The sequence below is a fragment of the Oreochromis aureus genome, linkage group 2, assembly GCF_013358895.1.
Source record: "Oreochromis aureus strain Israel breed Guangdong linkage group 2, ZZ_aureus, whole genome shotgun sequence".
Taxonomy (NCBI): domain Eukaryota; kingdom Metazoa; phylum Chordata; class Actinopteri; order Cichliformes; family Cichlidae; genus Oreochromis; species Oreochromis aureus.
In genome coordinates, this window is record NC_052943.1 from 33,677,558 (window position 1) to 33,700,421 (window position 22,864).

The window sequence follows — 22,864 nt, forward strand, 5'->3', positions numbered from 1 at the left end:
GCACCTTTAGTTGACCCCGTGAGCAGCAAATATAAAAACAAAGAGATTGTTAGCTCAAGAAATACACTTAGAAACGTCATGAAAAGATCGTAACTTTATTTAACTAAGACTTGCCAAGTCAAACTGGCAATCGAACAAAATGTAAACAATACACAGCATGGTTAGAGAGAAGCTTCATCAATCAGTGCACACAGGCTCAAATCAAAATGACACATCATGGTTTTAGCTGTGAACTCAAACAGTGCCACTAGTGTTGTTTAATCCCAGCCTGAGACAAGCAGTGACATCAGGCTGAAATGACAAAGACCAGGAGTTTGGAACTAAAGTAGCCATTCAAAGATCTACTGGAGCTGTAGCAACGGCAGCAATACTGACTCAGGTGTTTCAAACCCCTTTTAGATCAAGCCATGCTCCTCACTAACAAGTATCGAGAGCAGAAGACAGAATGTAAACGCTTCAACATCTGTGGTGTGGAAGTTTTCTTTTTGTAAGGCCTGTGTGCAGCGCTGAGGAGCAGTAATGTCAAAGCATCATCTGACCTGTGACAATTTTAATCCAGTTTCAGTCTTCGGTGATGCCTTCCTGTGTATCAGAAGATCTGTAACACTAACCACACTGACTGGAAGCTAATCTAATATTCTTGCTGATTTGCATCTGTGAGCACTCAGTGCATGGCAACATTGAGACTTTAGTCTTTTTTTGTCACACTCACAGGATAGTCATATAAAATCAAACCATTATTTATTTAATCACTCTGAAACGTACATGCAGTACAGCTCACAAGACCTGTGTGCTGCCCCTCGGCAGGTTTCCTGAAGGAAGAAACCTAACCACGAGTTCAAACAGCTTGTTTCAGAGCTCATACACAAAGGGCCAGTGTAACATTGCACTTCTGTCTTTACTTTGTGTGCAAAAAGCCAAAAAACAAAGTCTGAATATATGAACATGGCACAAAAGCTGAGCTCTTACGTCTTCCTACCAGATGCCTTTTCTGAAACTCAAAGCACTCAACCTCACTTAAACAGGAAGCCCATCTTACACACTGATTAGGTCTGGTTTCTTTGTTTACATCAACAGATTGCACAACAGGATTCTAGAAAGTCTAGTTCCAGGTATCTCACCGGTTTCCTGTTTGTGTGCCACGAGTTTGCAAACATAGCTGAACCGACTAACTGTGATGTCACGGAGTTGGTGTTACAGTTAAGCAGGTGAGAGCTGCTTCAGTCGTATCTCATCATTTGGATTTTCCAGAAGATCAAATGGGATTGACAGTGTTGTGTAAAAATGTTCCTCCCACTTCCTGAGGTCTTGTTCTTTTACATATTTGTCACACTTACATGTTTCAGATCAAACTTTAATCTTAGACAAAGATAACCGGAGCAAATATAAAATGTAGTTTTTAAATGATGATTTGATTATTTAAGGGAAATAAACTATCCAAACCTACCTTTCTGTCCCTACCTATTGTTGTTATCCCCAAAGACCAAATAAGTGGTTGTGCAAAAACTGCTGTCAATCATTTGTGTTAACTGGCAGCGAGTCTCTCACGTCACTCAGTCGGATCAAGTCAGGATTACTGTTCCCACATAGGTTGGTTTGAATAGCTTTAACATTTGTAATAATAATTTAAAAATTGCATTTTACTAATTCCAAAGTCTAAATTTTGATGATCTGTAACAAATATGCAAAGAAAATGAGAAATTAGTAAAGTGCTGAACACCTTTTCACAGAATTGTACTTTATGAAATAGGACTCATTATGTGGGAAAAACATAGCAAAGCATGTTTTTCTTCTGTAGGTCTGATGACTTGCACAGATTTCAGGCACTCAGATATAAGAAGAGGATTCAGGCCAGCTGTCCTACCTCACACAGAGCTGAAGTGTGTGTCTGCTCGTGAGTTAGGTTTAATATTAATGTGCAGCTCTGGATCAGGTCTCCCTTTCTTCTTTTTCCTCTGTACATTCTCTTTTGATGAATGCAACACTGGCCACTGCGGCCACATTACAAAAACAACAAATTCCCTTATTTGCACACGTTAGAGAGAGAAACGGGTTTCGGGTTTCAGCAGTATTAAAGGGTCCGTGAGTCCAGTCCTCTGGTACGGTCTGGGCTCTGTTAAGGGACGGTGGAAGGGTGGATTTAGGTCAGGCCTCTCTGACGGTCTCCTTACTTTCGTTTGCTCTTGGTGTCAGTGGTCTGAAAGACACTGGAAGCCGACATGAGGTTCTCAATGTACTGACCCAGGACCTGGTTCTCTGACTTCAGCTTCAGGTTCTCTTCCTTTACAGCATCGACTCGAGCAGACAGGTCTGAACACGTCAACAAAAACATCAGTCAACCATACAGGAGTGTGGAAACTACATGGGTAGGAAACTAATTTATTACAGTTTAAAACATCATCATTACTCCCCAAACACATAAAATAAAGGTGTGTGTGTGTGTTCACACAACACATCTCAGTGTTGCACGTGCAACGGGGAAATTATATTTAACCATAATAGGGTTGGTCAGCTTGCCCCACTGATGTTCAAGCACTGTGCAAAATCTTTTTTTTTTCTGATTATTGATTATTTAGTACATACATTTAATACAATTTTTGGGAACTTTTCTATGACCACATATGCACCACGTCCCTGCTGTGAAAACCTATTTGCCACACTTTAATAGGAGCACAGTTTCTGAACCATCCTGTGTCATTCAAATTAAAGTTACCACGTTTGGTTCAGATTGTGATGAAAACTATGAGTCTGAAAAGTCCTTACAGTCAGCTTTCTGTCAGTTAAAGAGGGAGAGTGAATCCCTCCAGAACTCTCAGAATGACTTTCTACCATCAGCCAGACGGTGTAGAGTTCAACAGGCCAAACTACGCTGGTTTAGAAAGAATGATGCTAAACTGCCTGCACTTCAGCTCAAATCCACTCTGAGTGATGTAGTGTTCCTGTGTGTTATCAATCTGTGAACATTCTGCTGGTACACATACATTTATGAGTAACCTTCACATAGACAAATCAACAGTTTGATGTTTCCCACTAAAAGCCCATCTGCAGTGTGTAAAGTTAGGAGCAACTTTTAAAAATGTGAATGCACAATTTCATTTCATTACGCCTTCGATGCTTGTCCCCTCCCGGGGAAGATGGCGGTCGACTGGACCAGCGCAGACATGCTGCAGGACCGGATGCGCTGTCTACACCGGCTCTCTCTTACCCTTTATCCACCCCTGTTGCTTGTCTTGTGTATTGATTGTCTATGGTGTATTGATAGTCATGTGCTTTTTGTGCTGAGGTGTTTTTTTCTGTTCTCAAACTGTTCTCCCATTAGGAGCTCAGTCTGAGTGGAGTTTTTTTCTCTCCTCCTCTCACCTCATGTTATGTATTTTCGTTGTTTTTTTCCTATCAGCCTACCTCTCTGACATGTCTTCCCAATGTGTTGTTTGTGTAAGTTTGGTCAGAAGGTTCCTTTGTAACTGCGCATGTGCCATTAGCGTGCTGCCTGCTGTAACCCTAATTTCCTTCGGGATTAATAAAGTATTCTGATTCATCTACAAACTGTAAAATCCCAGCGTGACATGAAGCTGCAGAGCTGCATCACGTTTAACAGTCCAACACGAGTGTAAGCCACCCCACAGTAAACCTTACAGTTTATATTTAAAACATTCATTTTCCATTTTAGCAAGTAACAGCTGTGAGGCTGCACGTGCCTACCCTCTAAAGTGTGCTGAAGCTCCAACACCTGGTTGATGAGCCTGGTCTTCTCTTCCAGCTCAGCCTGGTTCTCCATGTCACCTGCAGCAGGCGAACGGAGCCGTCAGGCACAGAGAGAAGAGTGAACATGCACACTGTGTGTGTGTGCGCGCGAGCGCGCGCGCTGTCTCACCATCCTCTGAGCTCATGGTGAAGTACTCGTCTTCCCTTTTGGAATGCAGGGCTGCGACTCTCGGGGACACTGCAGGAACATTTGACAGTTAAATATCTGTAAGTTAGGTTGTCCTCTGTAGAAAAGGCTTGCTTGAAAACGACCGTACAGCTTTTCACACCTATGTTACACAACAGGATGAAATGCTGTTTACCAAAACTGCTCTGGGCAGCTGCCTCTGCTGTCGCTCGGCAGTAAACGCTTACATTTTGTTGTCATGCGGTGCACACAATTCTTTTTAATCATCATTTTTGCCACACCTATAATAATAACAACACATTTTAACAAGAGTTTATTATTCTCAGCACACGAGTGCAGCGCCGTGACTGAGAGACAGTACCCCACAAATGTGTTAACCTACAACAGCGTTAATAACACTGATAGCTAAACCCTAAGACCGCAGGTTTGTCTGGTATCGGACCCTTCTAAAGGTCACGTGAACCACGGGTATTTTTAAAACTGACCAAAGAGACCAGCTGGCCAAAGTAAACCACACCGTGCTAACGGTGTGTTGCTAACTAGCTGCTGCTATGCTAATAACTGTTAGCCAGATGCTGTTTAAAATTAGCTGCCACACGTAGTTAGGTATAAGCTGTAAAATGAAAGGACCCATACCCGGCGATGTGAAAAACAAACGTTGCTGTGCTAAATGTGACGAGGAAAATTAAAGACAAGCGTAATTTAGCACTGCTTGAATTCTCAGCAGTGCTAGAATTCGTTGGCTATGATCATGCAGTTGCACGCCACTGCCGCCAGGAGGCGACGTACAACTCGCTGGGACAAACGACATCAGAATAGTTTTTTTTTTCTTTTTTCCACTGTTTGCAGTTATTTCAATGTATACAGTTTTTGCCGTAAACAACACTTAAGGTGTTATACACTTGAAGCTAAATTGCTTAAAGCCACTCCTTTTTAGAACTTGGAAAATGTTGTTTTAGATATCTTGATGCATTCTCAATCATCCAGGAAAGTAAATCTCCAAAAGTTGATTCTGTTCATCTGGACGTAGCGTACGGAGAGTTGTTTTAGATAAGCGTTGCAGGCTACGGTCACACAGTTGAATATAACAAATATCTATACTATTATATGTCTTTGTTCCAAGATTATATTAATGAACTAAAACGAAGCTAAAAGTATACAGAGAAAAAATTAGTTAACTCTCAATAAAATTCAAAAGTTAATCGTAAATAGCAAACGCAGTATATTAATAAGGAAAAATATACAGCACTGAATCAAGTTAAAAAACAACAACAACAACTGAACATGTAAACCTACTCTAAACTATAAAGAATTGAAAATATGAACATTGGAAAATAATTTTATAAAAACTTCTGCCAAATACAAAGAACTTTATTTGTTGGTTTGCACAGTTTGATGACATTTTTCAAAGTTAGATAAGAAAGTATTTATATAGTATTCCATGCAGTACTCCAATCGAACCCAGCAGAGACAGAATGCCGATGACAACCAAATTCAGAATAAAGCCAGGTAACCTGCAAACCAGAGAGTACTCAGTCAGCGTGCTGTAAAAGGTCACACATTAAAATACTTTAAAGTCAGTGCTGCCACCATGTGCTTTTAAATATTTGGTATTTCAGTATCATGAAAGACCTTTTCTTGGCGGATGTGACATATCCGCTGAAATACATCTGTCGAGCGACCATGTAGACCAGCCCTCCTGCAGCTGCAAACACCTCACTGAAGAAGGTACCGCAGGTCCACAGCGACACCAGGAAGAGAGGGTAGAACTCCACACAGTTCTGGCTGAGAACAAACACAGGTAATGTTAGGACATCCTTGGAGCTCCACCTTGTCACTACTCTCACTGCTCCTTCAGCCATACTGCTGCTCACCGATCGTCAGCTCTCTTCTTATCCTAGCTTCAGAAACTCCTTTGAATAACTTCATGGTATGGTACCAGTAAACTGTTTCTCCATTCCTCAGCCATTCCTCTGACTCTCCTTAACTATGTTAAGCTCCACTGCCCTCTCTCCCATATCACTCTGTAATCAGACTACTAGTTTAAAGTAGTCTGTTTAAACTAGTTTTACCCTTGTGTTCATTTGACTACAGCATTACAATCAGGTCTTCTTACTGTGCACGAAATGTCCTCTCAAATTCTGGAGGTCCAGTGACAACAGGAGGTAAGATGTTGTGAGCCATCCTGGATCTTCCTACCCGCCGAGTCAGGTAGCCTGAGAGGAGACAGTGACTGAGGTTTATTTACATTTTTCTTTGTACAATTCACAAGTATATTTCCTATTTTAGCTGCCTAATTTTTTTGCACAGTTTAATAAATTGTAGATTTTGTTTTCAAGGGATAAAATTGCACATCGGAACAAAATCCAAGCTATGAACTTCTCTCTGTAGACCACCATGATAAAACTGAGCAGAACTCCACAAAGTGTCCGTTGAACAGCAGGTACTTCTCAGCTCCTCTATCTCAAAGCAGATTCATAGTTGTCCAAATGCTCTGCAGAGTCTAGATTCTACCCAGAAGGATATTCTGAGCTTCACGGTGAGCCGTGATGTTCGCATTATCATGTTTTTGAGATTCTCCTCAGAATCATTCCACATTAGAAAATGCATCAAACATCTCAACAACAGCCATGATCAAGAATTCCGGTTAACACTGGCCTGGTGATAGAAGAACCTGCACACAATTTTTTGGGCAGAGAAATGCTGTAAGGAAGATTCAAAGTGTCAAAATAATATAAAAGATGGCAACCTATACTGCTCAACATATGTGCAAAAAGAGCAGATCGCTCAGTATAAATCAATAAAGTAGTATAAAGTTAAATCCACACATTTAAAATAATAAGGATATTGTTTGCATTTAGAATGTATGTGCTTTTCTGTGTGGGAAAGCATGTTCAAGCTGCTGACAAGAGGAAATCCACATCTCAGACGTGATCTGATGATCACTAAATAAGTGGAGTGCTAAGTGTAAAACTTGCCTAGTCTTGCTGTTGCACAGTACCTACCACAGGAGTGGCAAAACACACCCACATTATTATTAAATTGGGACAATATTTTGACCTGCACAACATCCATTAAGCTGCCGTGTTTTACTTACCCATGTGCAGAGCTGACAGCAGGGACACTGCAGCCAACAAAAGAGGGGAGTCTGTTTCCATCGCACTGTTAGGAAAAAACACAGCCGTCCTCACAGTTTGCTCCTAAAAACAAAGTCAGCTTTACATAACAAATAGGAGGTACTTCCTGGGGCAAAGGGACTTTAGCACATCCCACAAGTTCTGCAAGTAAGCAAGTCCCGTGACTCTTGTGCAACTAAAGATCTGCCATGGGTGGGAAGGGCTCTCTATGAAATCTATCACTAACACTCCACAAGAAAAAAAGACTGGTTAAAGCATTAATACCTGCTGTTAATTTATCATCAGCGTATCATATAGGCATATATGTATAAATGCATCCACAGAACTGAACAATAAAATGTGATGGTCCTTAACTACAGCAGCTCTAGCTTCATTTATCATGCCACTGTATACCATGCACTGTTATCAGTGTGAGTTTTTTTGTGGGTATGTCTTAGATTGCATGAACATAGTCATTTAGTACAATGCTGTACAAACTGCAATTGTATGTGAACGCAACGACAAAATATAATGTATGTATTTAATCTTTGAGAAAGTAATGATTACATCTGTATGGAAGCTTTCACCACTGATTTTTTTTTTTTTTTTGAGATAGTGGTGATTGGTTGATTTAGTGGATTTGTAGGTGAAGGAAAATTGATAATGAGAAGGTGTTGGATAGGTATGGTGTTAAGGAGGGCAAAAGTAGACAGGAGTACTGGAAGGTGACAAAGGAAAAGGCACATAATGGGTTGTATGTGGGGATGGACACCACAAAAGGAGAAAGAGACTTGTACTGATTGCTTCGACTAAGCTGAAAAGAATGTGCAGGAGTTTAGAGTGATTAAGAATACAGCATGGAAATCTACTAACAAGTGAAGGGAGTGTGTTGGGGACATGAAAGTACTTTGAGAAAGTGATGATTGAAGAAAATGAGAGTAAGAGGATGACATATAAAGGAATGTTAATGAATCAGGAAGTATAAGGAGGAAGTGAGGGCAGTTATGAAGAGGCTGTGGAAAGGTAGTCAGTACTGATGATTTATATGTGGCGGTATAGAGATGTCTGGGAAAGAGGGCAGTGGACTTTTAAACCAGATTATTTAACACAGTTTTGGAAAAGAAGAAGTGTTCTGGGACTGATCTTCAACAAGGATGATGTGCAGAGCTGTAGCAGCTATAGGAAGATAAAGCTGATGAGCCATAACATGAAGTAGAAGCTAGAGAGATGATGGTCAGTAAGCAGCAGTTTGTTGAGAGTGCTCATGAAGACATACAAAGAAGGCAGGTGTAACTGAAGCTGCAAGGAGTAGATGTAGGGAAGGAGGAAAGGTTGAAATACCAGGAGTCAACCATCTAAAGAGGCATACATTTCCTAGAGAGGTGAAGCAGAGAGTGTTACAGAAGGATAGCAGTAAGAGTGAATGGGTGGGTTTACAAAATAACATTAGGACCTGTTATAATGTTTGGTTTGGAAGTGATGTCACTGACAAAAAGACAGGTGGCAGAGCTGAAGGGGCTAAGATTTTCCCTGGGAGTGACCAGCATGGACAACATTAGAAATGACCACATCAGAGGGACAGCTCAGGTGGACTGCTTTGGTGATGAAGCTGACCAAGTTTGCACGTGGATGTTGAAAATGAAGCCGCCCGGCATGAGGAAAAGAGGAAGACCACACAGGACGTTCACAGATAGTGGAGGAGGACATGCTGGTGTGAAAGACAAGGTTAGGGTGAGATGACCTTTTCTTCTTAATGCTGAAAGAAGGAGAAATGTGACCTTATATAATGGTTATTTCAAAACACTGTTTTTTGTAGGAAAAAACACTTTGAGCAGAGAGAGCTAAGAAATGCCATTAAATGTTTACATAAATTCTACTCTACTGGGGGAAATCTACTTGCACTGTCAGTTTACTTACTATTATGATTTTCTAAAAGAAAGCTCGCTGAGATCTCTTATTTTTAATAATAAATTCTTAATAAAGTTTGACGTTTTAAATAAAGACCTACTAGTTTTATATAAACACGCTATATTTCCGTGCAAGTTACTGCTCAGTGAAAATGCCCACTAAACGTGTGGCATGTGAAAAACGTGTCGCCGGTTGTCATGTTACCGTCCCCAAACGACGCCACATGGGTGGCAGGAAAAGCAGTCGAAGCCGTGGTGTGGTCACAGCGGTCTCCTGCAGCATGGACAGCGATGATGAAAATGTAGAAGAGGTTGTAGAAGGTACGTAACCTCTGCCATTAGTGGCGTGTACCCGTGAATGACTGCATTTGCACGGTGGAGAAGGTATTCTCAGCACTTTGGCTGTGTGCTGTCGATTCTCTTTAAACAAATCTTCATGAGTGGATCTGTCGGCGGGCCTGCTCGGTAGCTCGGAGCGCCAGGCCCTCTGTTTGACAAGGAGATCCGCGGACAGGCGCGTGAGGGCGGTATGTGGGGTATTGTGTGCTCCGCTGCCAGCGTGGCTGCTGTGTTTAGTCAGCAGGGCAGGAAGTGCAGAATGACACAAAATGTTACTTTTTATTTTAGTGCTGCACTCGTTACTGCGCTTTTTGTTAAAACTAGTACCACCGTTACACGCGGGTGACGTGGTGCTTCTTTCTCCCTCTTCAGAGGCTGGACTGAGATTTCACTGTGTCGGAGTAAAGTAGTGCTGTCGCGTTAGGAGACCCGGGCTAATAGAAACCCCGCTGTGCTGCACACAGTGCTGAAAGCTACGGACCCTACTCTGAGCCCCCGTTAGCACACAGCCCGTCACAGAGCTAATCACAGTGCTCTTTCAAAGGAAATCCACTGGACACGCTTTAGGAAGTCAGGGGGTTGTTTAAAAGCCCCAACACCGTCGTAACGGGTTTCTACCCACCCCGAGTAAATAACTGTCCCTTGACTCGGTGGTTGAAACGGTTTAACCCGTTTCCCTGACTCAGCACTGCTTTGCACGTTGGAAGTCTGGCCTACTGAATTCTGCAAATACAATAGTATCGTGTTGCACTGCTGTTTGTTTTCCTTTTATATATTCTAGCTGTAACTTAGTTTCATTTGGTGGAATCTCAGTTATCTGTACTCTGAGTGAAAGATGGCTGTAATAAATATGTACAAATATGCTGTCAACCAAACCAACACAACGAATATTAAGAAATATTATTGTTACTTGAATACACGATTATTGGTGGTTGGTTAAAAGTATTATTGTTGTTGTTATTATTTAAAAATAGATTTTACAAATAGATAAAATAGATTTTAGTTGGTGTATTGTCACCAGCATTGCCGTTTCATTTCCTGACTGAAGTAAAATATTGTAACTGGTTCAGTGTCTCATTAACAACTAATGGGAACTGATTGAATTATTCTTCTGTTCGAGTTTTCTTTGAAGGAAACTTTAGTGTAATTAAACATAGAGGAACAACAGTGTTTGATTTTTAATTGCATTAGAGCCTGACTGATTTATCAGCAGGCGGTTATTATGGGATAATATTTGCTATTGGCCGACCTATAAATTCAATAAAAAAGGAGAGATGGGAGATGCACTCAACAACTTTGAGTGTTGATGTTGCAGTTTGTCCATCAGAGGGCACTCTTCAACTTCATTGCTTTTTAATTTGCATTGTCAGGATCTTATTAAATAACTACAAGTAACAAATGTCAGGAAATCTGTTTCTGTTTGATTTGTCTGAGAGAAAATAAAACCTGTGATACTGGAAACCCAGGTTACTAAATCACCAAATATGAGTATCAGTCTTTAAAAAAACAAACCCTGTATCAGTTGGGCTCTAATTTGTATCGCCATATGTAATGATCCAGTGTTTCTGCTGAGCTATGTCAGCACCACTGCAGAAACCACCTGATGTAACCTACACTGTACTTCTGGAACATTCAAGGATACTTTGTTTATTGTGAGAATTTTGAAAATAATGACCTAGCTACGCTAAATAGACTTTGGTTCATACTTTACAAATCACACCTGATGTTTTGGTTACACGTAATGGTTAAAGCAAGAGTTTTTCTATGAGTTGTTGGAGCAGACCAAGCCAGAGTAAAAAATAGAGATGTCACTATTTCGTTTTATTAGCAAAACTAATTATTGGAGCTCTAGACTGACATGACCTTTTAGCCAGGTGCCTCTGTATACATTGATGGGTCTTGTTGCTGCTCCATGAAGGACGTGCATAAAATGTAACAATAGATACAGGAAGTGGTTTAGGCTTTTAAGAAAGGGGCTCGAGGACCTCAACCGAAACCTTTACAGGCTTTATTTGTAGTACACGTTTAAATCAGCTGAACATGCTTTGTTGAGTATTTTGTGGTAGATCCATGAAAACAAATGGATGGGCCTATCTGGGATCTATTTCAGATAACCTGAATTCATTATAAAAACACATCCTCATCATACTGAAACATATTTTCTGCATGAATTTTCAGGTCCATTGGATGAAGATGGTCAGCCCCATGGTTTCTGCACTGTGACCTACTCGTCCAGTGATCGCTTTGAAGGACATTTCACCCACGGAGAGAAAAATGGAAAGGGCAAGTTCTTCTTCTTTGATGGAAGGTACTGTAAACATTACAAACTAAGTACTTAAATGATCTGTTAGGATCACTGATGGGGATGAATTAAAAACATTTACTATATCTGACCGCTGTCACTATCAGATATGGAAGATGTATGTTCTGCATTTATCTGACAAACATCTTATTATTGTGGATATACTGGAAATAATAAAAGAAAATTAACATTATGCAAGTGGCAGCAGAGGACATGGCTTTAAGCAGCGGCCAGTTTCCTCCAAGCAGAAGAGTGTAACACTGCAGGAGCAGTCAGACTCAGACACTGTGATAGTGTGCTGTGTGATAAGTGAACATCTGTGTTAATACAGCTGTGGCCAAAACCTTTGTAATGGCACCTTTCCAAAGCTACATATTTATTTATTTGCCAATAGAAGATTTTGAGACTTTGAAATCCTTGTGATTGTTCTTCTCTGCATCATACAAACATGTCAAAGTATTCTTACTGTGAGTACATTTGCTCTGTTCATATCGTGTTATTGCCCTACTTGTTAATATTGTGTTAATGCATGTGTGCTTTTCAGTAGAAAAACGGAGTAAACTTCTTGAGCATTACAGTTACAAACATTACTGGATTACAGGCAGTGGAATCACAAGTAAACAAGAAAACAACTGCTCTCCTCCTTTAAGTCCAAACATACAGTACGACACATGATTGAGCGGCTTGCCCCGTAGATGGAATAGATTATTAATGGCACCATTCCAGATTTCAGATATACCAACACATTCTGTTTGTGGGCTGTCAGAACACCTGTGACCAAACCTGTCCAATTTAATCATAAAATCATAACTGATGTCATTTCCTTTTGAAACAACCCCTAAAACTGTCTTGCAGTATACATTGTAACCATTAACCTTTTTTTGTATTTCTGTTAAGTAGACTCAGACTTTGTTTTGAAATATATTGCCAGTTTTGTTAAAAATGCTCTCTTGAATTATAGAATATTATAGCTTTTATAACTTTACGTCAGATTTGTTTCCAAATTAGTTTTAATTGTAGAATATGAGTTATTTTATGCCATACTACCACTACCTCTCTCAAAATAATACCACAGAAATTTGAAAAAGTTTTGTTTGTTGTTTTTTAATAAGTGATATTATATGGCTGATATAATGATATTATATTATGTTGTACTTTTTAGAATTTCAGCACTGGTTTTGTTCAGGACTAAATCCTGAATAAGAGGGAATAGTTAGACAAACCTCAGAAAGAAATACTCGAGACACTAAGAACCTTTGTCACCTTGAAGTTTGAATTTAGACTTTAAATTTAAAAATCTTAATCGCAGCTGTCCTTCTTTTCCCTCCCACAGCACTTTAGAGGGGTTCTATGTAGATGATGCTCTGCAGGGCCAGGGAGTGTACACCTACGAAGATGGGGGCGTCCTCAATGGGACATATGTGGACGGAGAGCTTAATGGGCCTGCTCAGGAGTTCGATGGCGAGGGTCACCTGGTGTTCAAGGGCCAGTACAAAGACAACAACCGCTGTGGGGAATGCTGGGTCTACTACCCTGTGAGTCAGCTTACTGTCTAACTTTAGCTTATACAGAACATAGCAGAAGTATTTCTAACCATGTGTATTGTGCATGTTGGCGTGTACTGTGGTGCGTCTAGGACAGAGGCTGTGTGTTTGGGGAGGTAAATGAGGACGGGGAAATGACTGGTGACTCCGTAGCGTATATCTACCCTGATGGTCGAACGGCTCTATATGGAAGCTTTGTGGATGGGGAGCTGATTGAGGCTCAACTTGCTGCTGTCATCTCCAACCAGACTGGGAGACCACGCTTCGAAATCAGCCCCAATAGTAAGGAGTGACGCGAACATCCACTTAGACTGAGTTGGTATTTGTTTGTAGAGACTTTTGTTTATGGGTACATGGTTCAGGAGTTAATGTATTTAATAAGAAATTGACCTTTTCAAGATTTTCAAGATGCAAAAGGATAAAGCATAGATGTAAATAAATAATAATAAATTTATTATCAAGAAACTGTGCTATGCTATAATGCATGATGACATGGATTGCTTCAATGCAATGTAATATACTGGAAACTTAATGAATCCCACAGTAGAAACCTCAATCGTGCACATGGACAATCTGTTAAATTGTTTAGCAGTTTAATAGCTTGCCAGCTTGACAAATGGACCAGACTAAAACATCTCATTTCATAATTTTTACTTCCTGTGTGAAAGTCTCTCCTTTGCATTTTGCTGCTCTCTGCCTGGACAGCTTTACTTTCTGCTCCTACCAGGTTTAAAAAGATTAACATATAATCAAGTTCATGTTTCATTTATGCTAATATGAAAGTTTTCGGTCGAGCCAAATTGTGAATCTGTGTTAAACCTCCAAGAGTTGATCTTATGTTCTTGAAAGCTGCCCTCTTAAAGTTCTAAAGGATTTATTAAAACTGCTTTAAGTTGTACACTAACTTCTTCACATCACATGATCACATATGCTGTCCAAATGATACATCAGTGTGATTTGACTGTTTACTTGCTGCCACTACCTTTTTGCATGTCTGTAATATGGACAGATGTAAAAGTGAGCCTAGGGCAGCTTGATTGGCAAACTTGTCTGTAGCTAGTCTTCTGTTTCACTGCCATTGGTGAGCACAGGTTTGTCCAGAATGTACATGTGCAGGCACTAAGTGCTGCTCTTCTCTCAGCTGGTCAGTGTCCAGCCATGAAAACTGCAGAAACGTGAGACACAACAACTATTAATATTTAGGCTAGCTTCAAGAGCCAAAAGCCAGCAGGAGCCATGGATGCAACTGTTTATTTAAGATGGCTAATGTGACTGAACAGTTCTGAGATGTATGTAGAGGAATTACTGTCACTTTGATATCATTCTAATTGAAGTTTGATTGTTTTTTTTTTACATTTCACTCGTTAGCCAATGGTTGCCTTGCTTGTCCTGTCCACCACCCATGCCCGTGTCATTTCCTCTGGCCCCGGTTAATGTGGTTCCACCTGTATTTCACGGAGAAAGGCCTGTGGGTAAAGAATCCCACTAATGTGACAATCTTCTTTTAAAGGTCCTGTGTACTCGTATGACAAATCCACATCCACCTGTATCGCCACCCATACTCTGCTTCCAGATCCTTATGAGAGCCAAAGGTAGATACATTTTATAGGAATCCTGACCAACCAGATTGTTCCTCTTGAATTCATGGTCAGTATTTCATACTCTTACCCCCCTGTTTGTCAGAGTGTTTGTGGCAGACTCTACAATCGAAGGAGCAGGACAGGGCCTTTTCGCCAAGACAGATGCTGAGGCCAACACTGTGATGGCTTTTTACAATGGAGTACGCATCACCCACTCTGAGGTATGAAACGCAGACCACAAACAATGCACCAAGGTTATTAAGAGTAGTTAGGTAGTGAAAGTAAACTAATTTTAAAAAATAAAAGTTTCAATATCTTAATTTATTTGAATCTCAGCTCACATTCTTCTAACATTTATGGACTATTGATTAAAATAATTAAAAGTTGATGCTAAACAAAAAACTGCGAATACTTATGAATACTAAGTATTGGGGGCGATCGTGGTTCAAGAGTTGGGAGTTCGCCTTGTAATCGGAAGGTTTCCGGTTCGAGCCCCGGCTCGGACAGTCTCGGTCGTTGTGTCCTTGGGCAAGACACTTCACCCGTTGCCTACTGGTGGTGGTCAGAGGGCCCGGTGGCGCCAGTGTCCGGCAGCCTCGCCTCTGTCAGTGCGCCCCAGGGTGGCTGTGGCTACAATGTAGCTGCCATCACCAGTGTGTGAATGTGTGTGTGAATGGGTGGATGACTGGTGGTGTAAAGTGCTTTGGGGTCCTTAGGGACTGGAAAAGCGCTATACAAATACATTTACCATTTACTAATACTAAAATGCAGGGAGAAAGATAACGTTCAGTTTGGTTTAAACTGATGTCGATTTCTAGATTTCATTGGGTGAGCAGTGCTCCTCTGCTTGCCCTGGCAGAATTCCACTGGTTAGGTGTTAAGTCTCTCCAAAAAAATCATAGATTAACATGAGGCTTCTTTTGATAATCAATTGTGTTGAATGCTATGTTTTTGCATGTATGTAGTATTATCCCCATTAAATGCATTTGTGTTTTCTTTTTGTTTTTATCTGTGACTCATCAGGTGGACAGCAGGGACTGGGCACTGAATGGAAACACAATTTCACTCGATGAGGATACCGTGATTGATGTCCCTCAGCCATTTGACCAGACGGACAGATACTGTGCGTCTCTGGGTCATAAAGCAAACCACTCCTTCATCCCCAACTGCAAATATGACCCGTGAGTATAAGCTGACAGGTTGACCAGCAGAGTCTGACATTTAAAAAAAGAAAGAAACCCAATGTGATTACAAAGTGACCAGCTGAAGACTTTCTATAGTCATGCACCACCAATGTTGTTAGTAGGGGTGGGTTTTAATAATCGATTCATCGATTAAAATCGATTCTGGCTTGGATAACGTGAAATCGATTCATTAAAATCCTGAATCGATTTTTTAATATAAATTTATTTTGCCCGAAACGCCAGAATCTCAGGTGAAACCTCACAAAATTTCAACAACCACCAAACAGCTAAGACAGTAAATGAGAGCAGGTACACGGATTCTGCACAAGGACGTAAACACAGCGCGGAGAATCAGTGAGATGTCGCCTTTCTCACCCGACGGGCGCTGCCGCTTTAAGCGGCTGCGCGCGCTCCCGTGGACGGCAATCACTTTCTGGCAGACAATCACTTTTTGGCACAACAACTGCACGGACACGGTCGGGGCTGAAAGCCGACAGCTCGCTGATTCTGATGTTTCGGCGGGTCCTCGCTTTGTGTTCACGCCCTTTTTGCGCTGATTCTAAAGCTGTTAGTTTTATCTCTCTCCAAACAATATTGACTGAACCACCAGCAAAAGAAGATCCAAACTACGCTTCACATAAACATCGTCATGAAATCACTCTGACTTTTACTGTTTTGCTTCCACCACGATAAAAATCACACTTCATGCACAGCTCTCTCTCTCTCTCTCTCTCTCTGTACTTCAAGAACAGTTTCCCGTCTAAAAATCTGTTTTCTGCATTATTCGCTTGCTTGTTACGCACAAGTCTACCGTTGTTTACAGTGCTGTCGGCCGCTGGTTTTTGTTTTTTTTTTCGTTTTACATACTTCCGAAAAGAAAACCTAATTTCTGCCGTTCAATACTGAACAAATTTAAACTTTTTAAAATTATGCAAAATGCAAAACGCTTAGTGTCTCTAATAAAACCGCTGTAACGTCAGAGGTAATGTTCATGTGTTGATTAATGGTTTTCTTTTGTTTTTGATGTACTGCAGAATGTTTTTATAAAATCCCAGGCCAGGAAAACCACCTTCATGTTTTTCTGTGTTTTATCTTCAGCTACTTTGACACAAAGGCATCTGCTGTGACGCTCACACCTTTGATAAAGTCTTGCGTGTGTCAGCTTCCTTTTTATAGATACAAAAATATGTAAATGTACTGATCTGAATTATAATATTTCTGACTGTCAAAATTTCCCAGATTCAAATTGAATTTAATCGAATCGAATCGATTCGGGACCTTGTGAATCGGAAACGAATCGATTCTTGAAATCAGTGACGATACCCAGCCCTAGTTGTTACTGTTCCCGAAGACATCCAGCAATCTTTGATGAGGTATACAAAAGGGAATTATTCTTAATAGAATGTTTTTATCCTCAGCTAGATCAGTGGTTCTCAAACTTTTTACATCATTCCCCTCATAGCACGAAGAAAAATTTTCATGTCCCATCGAAGCAAAACAGTGACAGAAAGCTGAAAGCTGCAACTTTATTTATATAATAAACTCATTCACAATGAATCCTTCAGTAATTTTTGTTTTAAACAAACAACTTTCATTTCAAACAACTATTTGTGACTTTTGTCACTAGACTGCTTCATTAGTCTGCAGCACTTCTTCAAAAAAGCAACAAGTTAAACAGGATGTGAACGTTGCCAAACATGGAAAAATAAAGTTCAGTCTTAGTCTTATTAAAAGGAAATCCAGAAACTTGTAAGCAAAGATGAAAAATATATAATTTATGGAGAGTTTAATACTATTCACTCTTAGTGGCTGCAGTGAGCCTGTTTTTGTCTGCAGGGCTGTGGTGGGGCATGGTCTGCGGCTGCGGGGGAGGTGGACACACCTGATCACGCCTATCACCCCAATCCCCAATCACACCTAGCTGGCTTAAAACAGAATGAACTGGGTCCTGTTGTTGTTGATGTGTGCAGGCTGTAGCCGAAAAGCTGCAGCCGTGTGTGTAAGGCGGCTGTCGACTTGCACACGCGGCTGCAGCTTTCAGTGGATGCGCATATTATTAACATAACTGCTGCATATTTCTTTGTTCTGCCATAAAAGTTAGTTCAGCATGACTTTTCTGCCAGGTAACTTGTGCCCCACCTGTCAGAACTGAGAACCACTGAGCTAGACTGAACTAGCGACATGTAGTGATTTGATTGCGCTTTTGTTTATTTTATTTTACTGAGCTTCAAATGACAAAAAGCTAACTTAGCATGTGAGCGCTGTCAAGTTGCAAAGTTAAACCAGTAGCTGTTTTTATAAGCTCTATAAAGTACCTGGCAAATATTAGCATTAGCAGCTATTATCTCACCTGTGTAGAGTAAACACTGAGTTCAGGATCATCAATCAACCATCATTACTCTCATCATGCACACATTTATTTATTTATTTACATGTTTTTCTTTGTAAAGCAGCAAGGTTTCTTTCCAGGAGCAGGTGCTTACAGCATTGTTTGCCATCCCATTCAATAGAATAACTGTTGTACAATTCATGTGGAAGCTCCATCTATTCTATCCTTGTATTAGCCTGCGTTAGCCTGCTGCACCATCTGAGAGCACAATGTAGAAGTCTCTAAAACACAAAGTTAGATGCTTTGAGAATAAATTCAGGCACCTGTTTACTTTAGTTAACAGAGCAGGGCGATATGGCCAAAAATATATATCACGATATACATTTGAAAATATGCGATAACGATATAACTGAGGATATAATTTCTGCGAGAAAAAATACAACTCCACAACTTTACTAGCGCAAAAAAGCCCATCCATTTATTTTCACTTAAACAAGCAGCTGTTTTTTATGTGCATTAAAGCTATATAAAAATTTAACAGTGCAAATGCAAATTCCTTGCTGAAAGTTTAACCAAAAGGCATTTCCAGTAGAAATGGGCTGACATATCCTGAGCATAACCATGTATAATATCCACTGAAGTTCAAAAGAGGTGCTTTGCAACATTAAACTGCAGTGTGCCAAATAAAAAAGTCAAATTCGTATTTTTCGGACCATAAGGTGCACGGGATTATAAGACACATTAAGTGAAACAAAGCAGTCAGATAAATCAAACTTTATTCAACTCATTCTTCTTGCTTCCTCCACTTCTGTACCACTGATTCATTAATGCTGTATTCCATCACAGCTGCTCTATTCCCATGTTGTTGCAGTGTATTAATGACTAACCTCGTATTGTGGATGGATTATCTCAGTTGTTCTCCTGACTGAAGTTTGGTCCGTTTACAGCATCCTGCCATGCGATTGCATTTGTCTCTAATCATCAGGAACCTTCACATTAACTTTAATCGAGTGGAAAAGTGTTAGCGTTCATCCTCCAGCTTCACTGTTTATGCTATGCTAACATAGCTGTGTCGCTAGCGATCACGTAGCACATCATTATATACCAGCTAGCCCAACTTCAGTAACCCTACAAACGTCACTGCTGTTTAGTTTTCTGTCTTCATTTATGTTGGAAGTGATAGCAGAGCTGTACGTTTGAATGTTTCAGAAATCTCTCAGTCAGAACATGCTATATCATGTTTAGGTAACTAGCGAAACTAGTGAGCTAACTTCCTGCTAACTTCTAACTCCGTTAAATGTAATAAATTCTGTTTTCATGGATGCCTGGATGTTAAACCTCATAGTTACACCTGGTAAAGCAGCAATGCTGATCGTTTTATTAAAGATGAAAGAATTTAGACAGTTTTTAACTCTCAGTGATGCTGCAGTGTTCGCTTGACTTTGGGACCTGAAGAGGATGGAGTTTAGGACTAGTGATGTTCGATTCGTGAACGAATCGTACAATACTCGAGAATCACTTTACTGACTCGTGAATCATGATTCACAAGCACAACTGACTCACTGACTCATCCCTGTTGCTGTTAGCAAACTAATTCCATTAGTAGAAATATATCTAGCTTATAATCAAAATTGTGGGGAAAAAAACAACAGCCAGTTTCTTAACAAAAACATTTCTGCTCTGAACTGGAAGAAAAAACCCTGAGAAGAAGCTCACATCAAGACAATAGCTCCTCAGTTCACAGTAGCATCGTTCAGCTAGCATGCTAACAGCACATTTGAGTTACTCACCCCCTCCCTTGCTGTGCTGAATCATAGCATAAGCGAATCACTCAGGACTCACTAACCCCCTCCCTCCTGGCTCACAGCTCAAATGAGTTGAACGAATCACTCACTCACTCACTCACCCCCTCCCTCCTGGCTCACAGCTCAAATGAGTTGAACGAATCACCGAATCACTCACCCCCTCCCTTGCTGTGCTGATTCATAGCGTAAGGCGAATCACTCACCCCCTCCCTCCTGGCTCACAGCTCAAACGAGTTGAACGAATCACTCACTCACTCACCCCCTCCCTCCTGGCTTACAGCTTCTTCTTCTTCTTCTTGGTTGGCAACCAATGTTAAGGCGCTTTACCGCCCCCTGGCTCAAAGCTCAGTGGACATTTAGATGAGAAAATATATATTTGACACATTTAAGGAAAATACCAATAAAATAAAATAAAAATAAATATATGTTCCCTTTAGAATTTTTTTGCTCTTTTTTGCTCTAAAGAAAATAGTTGTTTTTTGTTTTTGTTTTTTACACTTGTGAGATAACCTCACAAGTGTCACAGATGACACATTTGGCGGTTTTTTTGCTGGTTTGTCGGTAGCAGCTCCTGAAACGCAAGACTGCCACACATCTGTTCGACCAACGCCAGTTGATCTGGAACACCGGCTTGCATGTTCTACAAAAAAAAAAAGTGCTTTGTTGTGTATCTGATGGACAAACACCAAACCAGTTCCACATCACTGAAGTGGCACCATTTTTACAAACCAATTCTAGTTCATCCGTTTCACTCAACAATCCGCTTTCCCCCTTCTCATTCTCCGTCGCTGCCATGCTTTTTCGGCCATGTGCGTATGAAAACAAAGGCACTGCGCATGCACGTTTCATTCTATCGCGATATTTCATTTTCTTATCATTGCCTAACATTGTACCGGTATTACCGTGAACGGTATAATATGGCCCAGCCCTATTAGTTAACTTGATAGCTTTAGTAAATTTGTAAGATGTTAAACTATTTTAAACAACACTTTCAGTCACTGCCACTTAGAGCAGTGGGTGATTCTAATAGGACTATGGTACACCCTGCCTCTGGCCCTGTCTTATATCACCTTTCCTACACCAAAAATGTTCCAAAGATTTGTCCCAAGACCCAGTTATATACTAAGCATGTAACTTGTGGTACCATGACAGACCTCACTGTAGCATATCTCACAATGAAATCACAAAGTAGTGTTTCTTGCCTGACTTTGCGCATGTGTGTTTATCCTGGGTGTGCACAGGTTTGTCCATCCTCGTTTCGGGCCAATCAAGTGCATCCGAACCTTGAGGGCTGTGCAAAAAGATGAGGAGCTAACGGTCGCCTACGGTTACGATCACCAGCCAACGGGAAAAAATGGTCCAGAGGCTCCTGATTGGTACAAGCGAGAGCTAGAGGCATTTGAGCAGAGAGGAGGGGCTCCTACTGGACAGTGAGATTGCAGATGAATACCTCTGGACAATGAAAACGTTCCCCTCTACCTGTGCTACCACCTTACAAGACTGCTGGAGCATTGTGGCAATTGATATTAGAGAAATATTTGCAAAGTTACCGAGTTTAGTATTCAAATGGAATACTACTTGAGCAATTCAGGATGATTGGAGGCCTCTCTCAGGCCAAAGAAACACAAGAACTATGCAAGAAACCAAATGATATTAGAGGAGACGCATCTGTGGCTGGAGGTGCCGCTCTGTCTGACATCCTCTTCATCACACACACCATCACTAAAGTCAAGATTTCTGTGCAATGATGACTTCCTTCAGTTTCCACTATCTGAATCCTCACTCATCTCTACGTGTCTTCTAGCTGCTGTTTACCCAACAGAGCTCCCCTCCAAACACCACTATTTGCACCCCACAGTATTTGTGTCATCTGTTTCAAACTGTTCAGCCCACACTTCATTTGCACTAATTTACCTATCCCAATCCAAACATTTCATAAAGTGTAACTTGACAGATCTGTTTACTTGCCATACAGGATAAACATTGCAGTGGCTAATTTATTTCTAAGATCTGAAAGTGGTTAGGTACTGTATTCCCTGAGCTTTGTAAAGGGAGTTTCTAATCTAAGAACTTTGGGAGAAAATAATGGAATGTCTGCCATTACTCACCTGTGAGCTTGTTTCACTTTTCTAACCAAACTATCTGTGTGCATATGCTCTCAGAAATAAAAGTACAAGGTAAGGAAACCCAGTCTGCATGCATCATCATCTTATCACATAAGAATGGAAAGTTTTGACTGTTTTTGTTTTGATTTTTAATTGGTAGAATCTCCTGTAGCAGCAACAACCCTCATAACATCGCTGCTGATTTATAAAATGATGAGGATAGACTAATGACGAGTTCTTATCCTCTTTTTACTCATGTGCTCATTATCCTGTGTCAGCCGTCTTCTACTAAGCTTGAGCTCATAGACAGCATTCCTATTGTCCTGATTTATCTCATCGGCCGAAAACAACACTATCATTAATATTTTTATTGTTTAGAAAAACACAAATACAGTCATTAAAGAAAAGTTTTCAGAGGTCTGGTTTCAGATGTCAAGGAGGCTACTTGGTAAACTTGAAAGTAAATCATAGCTTCAATATTCTCGTCATATCCAGCTCCATATTTTCATTCCTGTACTCTAGGTTTGTGTGATTCAGTTTACTTCTGTACTTGTAATAAGAGCGGTGTACCTGCCATACAGACGCAAGAATAGAAAGACCGTTTGAATCCTAAACGTTTGGTTCGTGTGGATTAGGTGTACATATCCTAACACGAAGCAAAATCTCTAAGATCGCGATCTTAGAGATAACTAAGGTTTACTTGTAAACCCGCACTCACGCTGTACAAGAACAGCTTTTTACAGCAAAACAATGTTCTGTAA

At 40.6% G+C, this 22,864-nt stretch overlaps 3 protein-coding genes across 4 annotated transcripts; 1 reads left to right on the forward strand and 2 right to left on the reverse strand.

Moving 5' to 3' along the window:
• Positions 1 to 76: 76 nt before the first annotated feature.
• On the reverse strand, positions 77 to 4,685 carry LOC116315835 (short coiled-coil protein B-like). Its single transcript, XM_031734261.2, has 4 exons — positions 4,529 to 4,685; positions 3,875 to 3,943; positions 3,703 to 3,783; positions 77 to 2,310 (listed from the first exon to the last, which is right to left on the reverse strand). Exons 2-4 carry the CDS (start codon positions 3,888 to 3,890, stop codon positions 2,168 to 2,170), a joined length of 240 nt encoding a protein of 79 aa, XP_031590121.1. The 5' UTR covers positions 3,891 to 3,943; positions 4,529 to 4,685; the 3' UTR covers positions 77 to 2,167.
• A 560-nt stretch (positions 4,686 to 5,245) lies between these two features.
• mgst2 (microsomal glutathione S-transferase 2) lies at positions 5,246 to 9,250 on the reverse strand. 2 transcript variants are annotated; one of them, XM_031734196.2, is made up of 6 exons: positions 9,121 to 9,250; positions 8,623 to 8,716; positions 6,990 to 7,054; positions 6,009 to 6,108; positions 5,525 to 5,677; positions 5,246 to 5,406 (listed from the first exon to the last, which is right to left on the reverse strand). In XM_031734196.2, exons 2-6 carry the CDS (start codon positions 8,661 to 8,663, stop codon positions 5,304 to 5,306), a joined length of 462 nt encoding a protein of 153 aa, XP_031590056.1. In that variant the 5' UTR covers positions 8,664 to 8,716; positions 9,121 to 9,250; the 3' UTR covers positions 5,246 to 5,303. The 2 variants fall into 2 exon arrangements, with proteins under 2 accessions (XP_031590056.1, XP_031590057.1); XM_031734197.2 differs by lacking the exon at positions 8,623 to 8,716 and having other exon boundaries at positions 9,121 to 9,248.
• setd7 (SET domain containing 7, histone lysine methyltransferase) lies at positions 9,116 to 22,184 on the forward strand. The gene is made up of 8 exons (XM_031734195.2): positions 9,116 to 9,236; positions 11,433 to 11,562; positions 12,890 to 13,091; positions 13,193 to 13,382; positions 14,611 to 14,692; positions 14,784 to 14,901; positions 15,704 to 15,861; positions 21,240 to 22,184. Exons 1-8 carry the CDS (start codon positions 9,140 to 9,142, stop codon positions 21,430 to 21,432), a joined length of 1,170 nt encoding a protein of 389 aa, XP_031590055.1. The 5' UTR covers positions 9,116 to 9,139; the 3' UTR covers positions 21,433 to 22,184.
• The last annotated feature ends 680 nt before the right edge of the window (positions 22,185 to 22,864 follow it).